The sequence below is a fragment of the Heloderma suspectum genome, chromosome 5, assembly GCF_057233095.1.
Source record: "Heloderma suspectum isolate Gila_16-S chromosome 5, 16-S_ref, whole genome shotgun sequence".
Taxonomy (NCBI): Eukaryota; Metazoa; Chordata; class Lepidosauria; order Squamata; family Helodermatidae; genus Heloderma; species Heloderma suspectum.
The window spans coordinates 25,149,077-25,161,401 of record NC_139462.1 but is presented as its reverse complement, the minus strand read 5'-3'; the positions used below and the strand labels follow the sequence as shown (position 1 = coordinate 25,161,401).

Here is a 12,325-nt window from a genome sequence, read left to right as displayed (position 1 = left end):
TCCCTTTAACTGGGTTTTCTGGGGTTTTGAACCTAGGCTTTTCTGCACATGAAGTATGTGTTCTATCACTAGCTAGCTATAGCCTTTCTCCAGCTAGCCATGACCTCTCCCCACAAGATCTAAATTGACTTCAGGTTGGTTGCACTCTATTAGATTGGCTTAAAATAATCATTTGTTTTATTTGCCCTAGACACCACTAATTTCAGCTCAAATACTGAGCTAAGTAATCAAACCCATCACCCCCCCACAGGGAATCTGTAAGACCTGAGGGACCACTGGACAATCCTGACGGTGCTTCCCAGCTTGGGAGAAATGAAGCTGTGCAGCCCCAGAGCTTGTCTGATCAAGCTCTGGAAAGCATCCCCACTTCATGCAGCCAAAAAAAAGCACTTCCAAAGGCTTTTATTTCAGGCTCTGCTCACTATCGCCCCAGTCTATGTTTTCATGACCTCTTTGGTTTACAGCGAGACAAAAGAGATTCAAAACTCCCTCCCTCAAGCCTCGGTGTTCAGTTCAAATGACAGCATTGGTGTCCAGGGCCTGGACTGAAAATAGATTTAAGTTAAATCTATTTTAAGTTAAATCTATTTTTAACTCAACGTGCAGAATCTCATTTTCCATCTGGAGCTGTAGAAAAACGTTTGAAGAAAATGGTGTTAAGATTCTTATTGTATTCAGGCATTACGAGCCCGGAAAATGTTTATTCTGAACCACGTAATGACACATTTCAGGCAACATCACAAGTAATAGGAACATTAAAGATGAAATACCTGCTTCTAAAGTGGTATCCGTGTTTCTTTGACTTCGCCCAGCCTGGTTTGCAGTAGTGCTTGCTGGCATCTTTTTCCCCAGTGGTGTTTTTTTGGGAATTGCAGGCGTTGCCTTCAAACGTTTGGTAATATTGTTTACTCCATCTCTGAGGGACTTGTCCACATACCAGGTTAGATTGGATAGGATGGTGCCTGCTTTGACCTCCAGCATGGATTCGGTGAGCTCTTGCAAACCTTTCTGAAACAGCACGCTGTCTGAATGAGCAGGTTTCATCAACCTGTTGAGGTTGCTGGCATTCATGCTGTTAATGCTTCCAGAGAGATCTTCACACAACCTCCGTGCTTCATAGGCAGTCTTGTTCAAGAGAGGGATGTTCACAGAGAAGCGTATGGATTTGGCCTCAAGTGCCCTTATCCTGGAATTCAAGGCCTGAAGCCGAACAGAGACCACTTTATCCTGTTCTTCTACAGCAGCTTTGACATTTCTTACTGAGACGCAGTTATTTGCTAAAAACTTGGTTATTTTTGCCTCCACAGCCTGCAGGCGGACTTCATGATCTTTGCGTTCCTGAGTAGGGCCCAGCTGTTTCTCATCCAGGTGGCCTGTCTCCCGTTGATGCTCTTGCAGGTTGAATGAGGTTGTGTTTAAATTATGGTGAACGCTGCTGAGATGAGGGATGATGTCTTCACCAGACAAAGGCTCTGAAGGAGACCGAATTCTTTTTGAAGCAAGGCTGAGTTTCTGGTTCTCATCGATTAGTAACTGAAGGGATTCATTCATTTGTTCAAACCGAGGTATTAATGTCAATACACTTTCCATCTTCTCAGCACCAGTACAGCAGGCATCTGTCTCATTTTTCAAGGCACTCAGAGTTTCTTTCAGCACGTAGTTATCCTGGATAGAATCTATGGCATTGTTGATCACCATCATGGTCTTGTTCATGCCATCTTCCATTAAAACGAAGTATTCATTAATTTGCCTCTCAGAGATTTGACTGTGAGTCTGAGCTTCATTTTTAAGCACCTTCTGGCTTTTGTCAAGTTCTTCAATGGTGGAACTGAGCCCTGTCACAATACTGGTTAAATTTTCCAATTTTCTGCTTATACCTTCCATTTCCATCTGCTGCTCATATTCTGATGTCAGGGTGAAAGGAACTCCTTGCTCAATCAAGGGCTGGAGGATCTCCATGTCATAACAAAGGTCATTAATTTGTTCATTCATTTTGTCCATTTTATCATCCAAGGGAAACACCAGGTTCTCGAGTGTTTGATTTAAAGAATGCATGTTCTCTCCCACACCCTTCAGTTGCGTTTGGAAGTCCCTCCTGCATTTGGACAGCATGTGTTCGCATTCTGCTTGCAAGCTGTCTCTCTGGATCTCTAATTCTACAGTGAGGTTACTGATCTTGCTGTCTTGGACTCTGAGGTCATCATAGAGCTGCAGAACCATCAGACTCTGCATTTTCACTTTCTCGTGAAGATCAATCATGTAATCTGTAAGGTTATCACTCATTGATTTACCTACTGTGGGGATGTTTTGGTCGGAGCTCCGTTCAGCTGCTAATAGCTGTTCATGCACCTCTTTCATTTGGGTCAGAGTCTTGTTCAGTGATTCATAATAAATGTTGCTCCTTGAACTTTGATGCTCCAAAGCAACTTCCATAGATCTTTGCTTTTCCTCCAGGTCTTTGATTGGCTTGTCGCATGTAAAGCTTATATCTTCTTCAATATGCAGGATCTGGGTCCTTATGTCTAAGATTTCTACCCTCTTAGCCCTATTCTCTATCTCCGTGGCAAATTTTTGTTGAGACGCATTCAAGCTTTTGGCCAATTGTTTGGTGCTTTCGAGATCTTCGGACAGGCCGGACACGATCTTGAAAATCTGGGCCACCGTCTCTTGCATCTCACTTTGGAAGACTTTAGACTGCTCTCTTACAATCTCTTTGACTAGCTCAGTAATGCTTTTGGACTTGAGACCTATAGGGGAAAAGGACACAAATGCCTCCATAAATAAAGAGCAAGCTAAAAAGAAAAAGAAGCAAAAATCCAAGATTTGAGCACACTTTTATCTAGCGCCCATTCATCTGGCTCGGCTTTGGGGAGGGAAAGGAAAGATCTTTTTTGCAATCACATTCTCTCCACCACTTGTGTTACGTATTATTACCTTGGCTGAATCTCAAGAGGGTTCTGTGTTTGAATAGCATTTTGCTAGTCTCTCTCATCCTTTTAATCAGTTTTGCTGTCCTGGGGGAGGAGCCATAATGTGCTGCTCCCCACAGTTACAGAGAACTATGACAAGGTGAAATGTACCCATGGTTTCTAGCATAGGAGGCCAAAGGTTGAAAGGACCTATCACTCTACCAGATATAGAGCTAGGGAAATGTTGACTGTCAGGAGACAGCAACAGCACTGAAATCATTGTAATTCTCAGCCATCTAATTAGCACAAGAAGCACATCCTGAAATTTGTTATGTCCAAGTGAAAAAGCAGAACCAGCCTGCTCTGCCTCTTCAAGGTAGTGCAAGTGAGCTTTTTTTTTTTAAAGTGTGTATGGCGGGAGGTGGGGCAGGATGAGGGAACCAATGGAATCCTGCAATGCCTTGAAGACATTGGGTTAGATCCAGACTTAGTATTTCCTAGCGTACACCCATTGAGATGAATGGGACTTAAGTTGGTGGTGACTGTCTTAAGTCCCTTTGATTTCAATGGGTCTACTCTAAACAGGACTAAGCCTGGATCCAATCCATTTATTGTGACCTAAGCTTTCAAAGGCTGGAGTCTACTAATTAGATCAGCCTTCCCCAACCAGCTGCCGTCCAGATGTTTTGGCTGTCAACTTCCATCAGCCCCAGCCAGCATAGCCAATAGTCAGGATTGCTGGGAGTTGTAGTCCAAAACATCTGGATGGCACCAGGTTGGGGAAGGCTGTAGTAGATGGTTCTCTGAGCTTCCAGACTACAAAATGTTGTGACATGATTGTTCGTTTTGCTGCAACAGACCACCATGGCTACTCTTGTGGCATTGCCTAAAAATGGAGCACACTGAAGTGTGAAGCTGCATTAGCAGGATGGAGCTGGATGAGGAGGGGGGGTAGCAGGATACAATATGGCGGATCTGAGATCTACCTTCTGTGTGAATAGAAGGGCTCCATTCACAGAAGGTGCCTCTGCTCAATTTGGGGGGAATCCCCCTTCCCCCCACACCACAACTCACCCCATTCAGCAGGGGGCCCTGACCCTCTGTAGGCATTTTCAGGGGGCTGGAGGGGTGGCCTTGGGAGGAGAGGGGGGGACATCTGCTTCTGCCAGTGCAGTTGCATACTAAATCTGGATCCAACTCAGTGTGTACTGCATTGCCATACATTCTGACATTCATAGAATCATAGAATAGTAGGGTTGGAAGGGGCCTATAAGACCATCGAGTCCAACCCCCTGCTCAATGCAGAAATCTAAGTCAAAGCATCCTTGACAGATGGCTGTCCAGCTTCATCTTGAATGCCTCCAGTGTGGGAGAGCCCACCACCTCCCTAGGGAATTGGTTCCATTGTCATATTGCTCTAACAGTCAGGAAGATTTCCTGATGTTCAGCTGGAATCTGGCTTCCTGTAACTTGAGCCTATTATTCCGTGTCCTGTACTCTGAAGAGATCCTGTCCTTCCTCTCTGGGACAACCTGTCAAGTACTTGAAGAGCGCTATCATATCTCCCCTCAGTCTTCTCTTCTGAAGGCTAAACATGCCCAGTTCTTTCAGTCTCTCAAGAAGGAATGTCCATTCAAGAAGGAATGTCTCTCCCCGCCCCCTTTTATTGGTCAATGTCATCCATTTTGAAGCATTAGAAAGCCATGATTAAAAGGCATTGGGGATGGACCATTTTTCCCACACAGAACTTACTCAAAGTGCCCCAGAGTTCCCATGCTAGAGTATACTTCTGACTGGCAGTTTGGTCTGAAATAGGTAGCGTGACTGTAGCCATCTTTATGTATGTATGTATGTATGTATGTATGTATTTAATTTATTAATTGCCCATCTGGCTGGTCACCCAGCTACTCTAGGCGATATACAACAAAACAGTTAAAACAATAAAATTCTACATTAAAAACATAAAAAATACCCTAACCCACCCCGAATGCCTGCCTGAACAACCACGTTTTTAATGCACGGCGGAAGCTCTTCTTCCGTATTTCTATATCTTCAGTATTTTTGAGTACGAGTGACAGCTATACTGCTCATACACAGAACAGATCAATGCAAAATAACAGTGATGGGTTTCTTTGATTGTTTATGCTTTTATCTATCCTGTGTGAGAAACCTCTCCTGTTACCACTGCATAACAGAGGATCAGAGTGCACAACAAACAGGTGTGTTTAGATGATGGATGTGGAAACTCTGTCCTGTGGGCTTATTCCGGCCTGCAGAGTTTCCCCATCTGACCCACACATGGGGGCGGGGCTCGGCTCCCCTGCATGCTGCTCCTCCTCCCAATCTGAGATTGCACATAACAATGGGAATGCGGATGGCGAGTGGCCACTGATGGAAGGAGTTCCGGCTAAATCCTTTTGCACACTACAGAGCTGGCCAAGTCCCTTTCTCCATGCTGACAGAGGCACAGAAAAAGGGAAAATGGCTTGGGATGGGGCAATGACATCGGTAGGTGTGGCTACACCCAGTGGCATCATCTAGCGTACAAGAGGGCTCAGTAGAGGGCAATTCATGCCCCCACCACAAATTGGTTTGACACCCTTGATTTAGATGAATTAGCTTTGATTAAGGAAGGCACCTGATTTCCATCTGTTCACTTTCATATTTAATATTTATGATTATGGATTAAAGTGACAATATACATGAATGACAGTTTTATAATATTCTGTCATGTGGGGAAGAAGATATAAAACAATGTGCATATCCATATATGTAAACACACACACACACACACACACTTCAAGAGATCATGTTAAACAGAAATTGACATGCTGAGTGGGTATAATAATTAGAATAACAATAAGAGAAAAATCACAAACTGCCATCTAACCTTAGAGAGAAAGAGAGAAGGGGGAGAAAGAGAAAATTTAATCGATCAGAATACAAGGAAGGATTTGTGACAGAAATTGCATGTGGCCACATGATGTCAGAACAAAGACTTGTCTTTTGGGGGTCAATTAAAGAATTCCCTCATCTCATGCCAATTCCTAAATCAGTGCTAATTGCCTAAAGAAACTTAAACAATCCCTAATTGTTTAATAGAGTAAAGGCCACCCTGAACTAAAATGAAATAATCTCTTCAGAAGATTATATGTCTGAGGGGCTCCACGCACAGAAAGCCTATGAAAACTTAAATATGAGAAAAATGGCATTAAAACCCATAACTTGGTACTTGATTACTTATCCTGCTGTCCTCTAACAAAGTATGAAGCATTTAGACAGTCTAGTTACACCTCCAGCATTTATTCCAAAGTGTTTATTCCAAAGCATTTATTCCAAAGCTTTTATTCCAAACCCAAATACAAATGCAGCAAATACTTTAGCTGGCAAGTGCAACTAAGTATAGAAAGAAAAGCTAGAAAGATCTAGTAAAACATCTGAAATGGAAGTTTTAAAGCAGCTGTGGAAAACATATGGCTTTCCAATTTTTTTGGAGTGCAAGTCCCATCATCCTTCACCATTGGCTACACTGGGGGAGTTGCAGTCCAACAACAACTGGAGGGCTACATGTTCCCCACCCTGCTTTACAATGTCTGAAATGCTTCAGGCACATTAGGTCAGTACTTCTTAGCGGCCTGTAAAGGTAGGACAGTTTTATTGCTCCCATGTTACAGATAGGAGGCTGAGAAAGGGTCCCTTTCCTACTGCCTTATACTGAAGCTGTAGCTGAAATTAAGGATGTACCATTATTTTGTTCCTGTTCACAAATCACACGTTTAGGGTGCAATCCTATGCACATTTAGACTGAAAAAAGTCCTATAATTCCCAGCATTCCCCAGCCAACACTGCTCGCTGGGGAATGCTGGGAGTTGTAGGACCCTTTCTGTCTAAACGTGCATAGGATTGCACCCTTAGTCACAGCTTAGTGAATGACTTCTCCAAACATCAGGAAATAGCTTATTTCTGAGCCAATATGAATTTCGACTGAGTCCTTTCTTTCTTTCTTTCATTCGTTCGTTCGTTCGTTCTTTCTGACCAACAGGGCGAACACAGTGGTGGCAAACTATTCCAAGAGGGACAGGGAAGGGAGGAAAATATCTCCCCACTCCAATATCTGGCCTGTTACATAAATAGCCCCTGAAAAGTTGCACCAAGGGCTTCTGATATGTTTGAGATACTGCATGGGTGGTGGGGAATCCTTCTCTTGCTCTGATTAAGATCCAAGCAGGAGAAAAACTCAGGAGCTGGAACGCTCACTTTGTATCTGAGGTGAGTATCATGAGCCCCCGAGAATTATATTTCTGAGCACAGAAATGCAAGTACCAGTGACAACTCTGTTCACTATGCTATGCCACCTCTCTGTGTCAATGAGCGTGTTCTCCAGGTAACAGGTACTGCTTTCTGGATGCCAACAGAGCCCCTGTTTGCCTTGAAATGGTTTTCATCTTTACTCACTATCCTGGGGTTGGAAGGTGAGCAGCCAGAATTCTGCACCATGCACGTCTTGTGACGTGGACAGAAATTCACTTTCCATTGGTCCCTCATCCTCTGTGATCGTCAACTATGACTACCTCATTTTTATAAGACTCTGAAATCTTGCCCCCGCCCCCCGAAGTCCTTAGTTTTGCAGAAATGTAACAGGGCAGCCTGTTCCTGAGGCAGGATCCCTGATGTCCTTGTTCAGGATCTTTCCATCTGAAGCACTAGGCCTGAACCACAAGGAACAACGAAAATGCAAGGAACAAAGTCAGCTGTGTGTGTGTGTGTATGTCTGTGTGTGTGTCTGTGTGTGTGTTTGCAAATGCCAGCTGAGCTCCCAGGATTGCATCTTTTGGGAAGTGCTGGGTAAAAAAAAAGTGTCTTTCATCTTATAAATGTATCTCTATATATGGGCTTGCTGCACTGTGGAAAAAACCCCACACGTTTGAAATCCCAGTTGAACTTTGAGTACTCGTGCATGTCTTTCAGCTTGAAAAAGCAGCCAGCCAAAATGATAATATCAGATTTTTAGGAAATAAAAGAAAACAAGAAGACTCAGCGTTCATACCGTGACTGGTGGAATAGCCCAGTAAACTCTTCTGTTGCTTAGATGAAGAGGCTGTCTGTGGTTCAGCTGGAGGGTTTTTAAACTGAGTGATATAATAGGAAGGAGGTGCAGGGGGAGGGAGATATGTGGCAAAGATGCCATTCCATAAAATGGCACAATGATCACTCAGCTGACCACTCGTTCATTTATAATGCATTGTCCATCCTGGATGTGTTTTTTTTGGGGGGGGGGGGTTACACATGAAAATAATGAGACAGAAGAAAAGCAAGGGGCAGTCACCACCTCTCTCTGAATTTCCATGATCAAGGAAATAAAATACTGAATATTATTTCTGATTTAAATACTATTAATGTTATAATAAATTAAATTAATAGTGAGAAATGTATTGTTAATCGTTATCTACTATAATTATTAGACACCTTTCTTCAAAAAAGACTCAAAGTGTCTTACAGCAGGGGTTGCAACCTACAAAATGTTGAATATACTCTTAAACTGCCAGGGTCATCCCTTCTTTTTTCAAGAAGCAAAACAGTGCGAGATTAAGGTCAAGCTTACATGCCCCTTCCATTCAGGGGCAACCCCACCAGGCTTTCTGTCAGCCATGTGTCTTCAATGAGTTTAATGGAGGCATGTCATAGCTAGACATTCATCGCCTGCCCCCCACTGAGGGTTACAGAAGGTACATCTCCTTCCCTCCTTCCCTTCCTCCCAGCTATTCTCTAGTTGACTTTTAATGGAGGGCGGGGAGGGAAGAGGGATGAAGACAGTTCAGAGGTCCTATGAGGCATGGAAGGTTCTATAATACAAATGCAGAAGGCATGAGATATCCAGTGAGAGAATGGACAGCATAAATCTAACATAGACAGAAACAGGAAGACAGGAAGCAGAAGGGCAGCATTTACCACCATGAGCCAAGGAAGACATCAAGGCCTCGTTGTACTGGCTCAGTTTAGGCCAGCTTTCAAAGTTGTTGGAGCCATGATGTACACATTAGTAGATCTTTTATATGGCAGCTGATCTGAAGATAGGGGGAGAGTTCTCAGGAACCCAATATGTTTTTATTGTTTTATTTTGTTATCTTATATTTCTATACCACCCCAAAGTAGAAGCTCTCTGGGCAGTTCACAAGAATGTAGAATGCATAACAGAAGAGAAAGAAAACTTAAAGGGCAACAATGGAATAGGATAGATTCCAAAGACATACCCCAGCCAATGATAAGGATGTATAAGTCCCAATGATTTCAACGGGAGAAAGCAAATCACATATATGTAAGCATGTCCTACTGAAATCAACGGGGTTTAAAAAGGCTACACTGGCTGGCCCATGCCTTCAGAGAGCAATGCTATGGTCCCAGGAGGGTGTCCCAGGGGTAATACGGTACTGTGGATCTCCCCCTACAAGACTGAAGACAGCGCTCTGACCTCAGAAGAGTCTGCTCATCTCCACCCCCACCCCCTCCACACCCCTCCTGGCCACCACGGAAACCTCCACAGTGGCTTCCCCTAGCCAGGTCAGAACTCCAGCCTTGGAAAGGGGGAAAAACAGGCATGGCAGGTGTGGGAAAGATGAGGGTGTCCAAAATTGACCAGGGACATTTAGAGGGGCATTTTGGGGAAGGTTTGGAGGGGAGCTTACCATTGTCAATGGGGCAGAGCCGTCAGTTTCTTGGTGGGGGGTTCTTTCTGCTGCCCCCTGTGGCAGTGACAGAGTTCCTCTTGGTGGCCGTTGGCAGATACCATTGCCCCGCTCCCTGAATGCCCCTGGTACTACAACTATGTCATGATGTAGCATCATTTGGAGAGGACATGGGGGAGGCGGGGAGAGCAGCTACCAGTCAGAGCAAATGGTCAAAGTGAATGTGGGTATACAGAGGTGAAGCTGACACCTAGAAAACACAACTAAGTGACAGACAGTGCTGGACTTGAAAAAAGAGGGCAGATGTGGGTACCAAAGGATACCAAGAGGGAGGGAGCATGGATCAAGGAGGGGAAAAAGTGGGGCAAAGCCAGATGAGAAAGGATGCAGCAGCTAACATCAACCTATTGGTTAAGCTGCAACTCAGTTTTATGGCCACATTCCCTTATACATTCCCAGCAATAGGCAAGCATCTCACTATGACGTGGGACCAGGCTACCTGAAAGACCACCTTCTCCCACACAAGCCTGCCCAGTTCTTAAGATCTTCAGAAGAGGCCCTTCTTTTGAGACCACCACCTCCAGAGGCATGTTTGGTGGCAATGCAAAAGAGGGCCTTGTTGGTGGCCACTCCCTGGCTGTGGAACTCCCTGATGAGGGAGGCTAGGTTTGCTCCCTCTCTGCTGTCCTTCCACCAGCAGGCAAAGACTACTTTATTCAAGTGGACCTTTGGTGTATAAATGGATCTGTTGAACTGGATGCTTTTCTTTCTTTTTTTACTGTGTTGTGGTGATGGTTTTAGTTGGGTTTGAATGTATTTGCTTATTGATATTTTATCAGTGATTATAAACTGCCTTGAGTGCCATTTTTGGTAGAAAGGCAGGATACAAATGAAATAAATAAATACATACATTCATAAATACTAATTGATAATCAAAACATCATTCCCACAGTGCCTCAGCCTCACCCCACAAACTAATTGGGAGGATGCTAATGGCTCAGTCTGCACCTCTCCTTTCACCTTACATTTAGGGATGGGAGAAAAAGGGTTGTTCGAGTTTGCTGAAATTCTCTGAACTTCACTTTGAAGCTCGGTTCCTGCTTTTGTTTACAATCTGTTTTTCAGTTTGTCCAAATGGGAAAACTGAGCATTTCTCTGTGCATTTTTCCAAAGTGTGCACTTTTCCCATATTGACTAAAGCACGAAAATGGATAGTTTTTAATGTGATTTCAAGTTTGGGAATGTGCAAACATTTTTTCCAAACAAGGTGCTCCCATTTTCATTCAGGGTTGAAAACGGGGCTTGTTTGGATGATTTGCAAACTGAAATGAATTTCTCATGCAACCCTACTTCTGTTTACCTTCCTTAAAATTTTATTTTGCAGCAGAGATGGACTAACTTCCTAGGGCCTCAATAGAAGAGAAAAACATAAAGGAATCACTGGGCTGAGGGGAAAAGATAGGAAAAGAAGGATATAGAGAAGTGGAAGTAATCTTCCTTTGGGGAATAAGCAAGCTGGGTAGAAAGGGATGTTGAGGTTGGGAATCAGTCTTGTTTTGATGGAAGAGGTCTTTGCAATGCTGTCGCAGCAATATAAAGGAAATAGTATCTGTGCACCCTAGAGAAAGTACTTGTTAGTCCGTATGAGGCAGCTCCAATATGAGGCAGAAGGAGCAGGTCGAAGGAAAGACATAATGCTTCTTCAGCAGCCCATCTCAGCTCACGATATGCATTCATGCACATGCAGTTTGCACCTCTGGAAAGGTCAGGTCCAGTATAGTCCCCAGGCTTATAATGAAAAGCTAATAAAAGAGGCTAATAGTAGCACTTTCATAAGACAACATGGACAGAAGGATAACCCAATTTGTAAATAACTAACATAAATCAAACAGAAAGCCAATAGACAGGCAGTGGATTTGAGGGTAGCCTTGGACAAGGCTGATATAACATGGTAAGAAAATTCAATTTAGGAAGTCTTCCAAACATAATGCTGCCTTCAAAGGGCCAATTTTATAAATGCAGCATACAGAGGGAGGGAGAAGGGCATACAGAGAGACAGAGACAGAGAGACAGAGAGAGAGAGACAGAGAGAGAGAGAGAGAACCAGCCCATCATATATAGGGAAACAGTACAGCTGTGCTTGGGCCTAATGAATCATCTGGAAACAATGGATGTTGGGGCACTGCTGAAGCTTAGCTAGTGTGGAATGCATCAGTACTTGGATGGGTGAACGTTTGGAGAGCCATGTAAATCTCATTATGACTTCACAAGGAAAGCACAGTGGTTAAAAATGAATAAGATGCTCTCTCACTCTCTAGGGGCTGTCCTAACTTTATTCACTAGGTACTGCTTTGTCATGCTGGCCTGGTCATTTTGCTGAGTTAGGGAGATACAGGCTTCAGGTAATTTGTAATAATAAAATAGGATGTGTCTGTCCATCCGTCCATCAGACTGTCAGTGCCATAGTGCTAAGACCTTGAAACCTGGAACTTCGCATGCATACTAAGATAACTCTAGGGGTTTGCAGATCTGGGTTATTTTGTTTTACAAATTCTTTAATTAATTTAAATTCATTTGAATGTGCACATGTGGTTGAAGCCTGCAGTAATGTCCTCAGCCATTAGCGGCAGACTTCCCTAACCAGCACAAAGCTTTGCCGTCTATACAGTTGGAAACCAGGGGAGATTAGTAGGCCAAGGGACACTGTTACATGGCTGTTGCTCCTCCCTGCTG

At 43.7% G+C, this 12,325-nt stretch overlaps 1 protein-coding gene across 2 annotated transcripts in view; it reads right to left on the bottom strand.

Annotated features, from left to right (window-relative positions):
- MMRN1 (multimerin 1) overlaps positions 1 to 12,325 on the bottom strand; it is a 95,594-nt gene that overhangs the window by 20,158 nt on the left and 63,111 nt on the right. For both annotated transcript variants that reach the window (XM_084855627.1, XM_084855628.1), the window contains exon 6: positions 771 to 2,747. In XM_084855627.1, the coding sequence (XP_084711753.1) occupies positions 771 to 2,747 (1,977 nt within the window). The remainder of the gene's footprint in view (positions 1 to 770; positions 2,748 to 12,325) is intronic.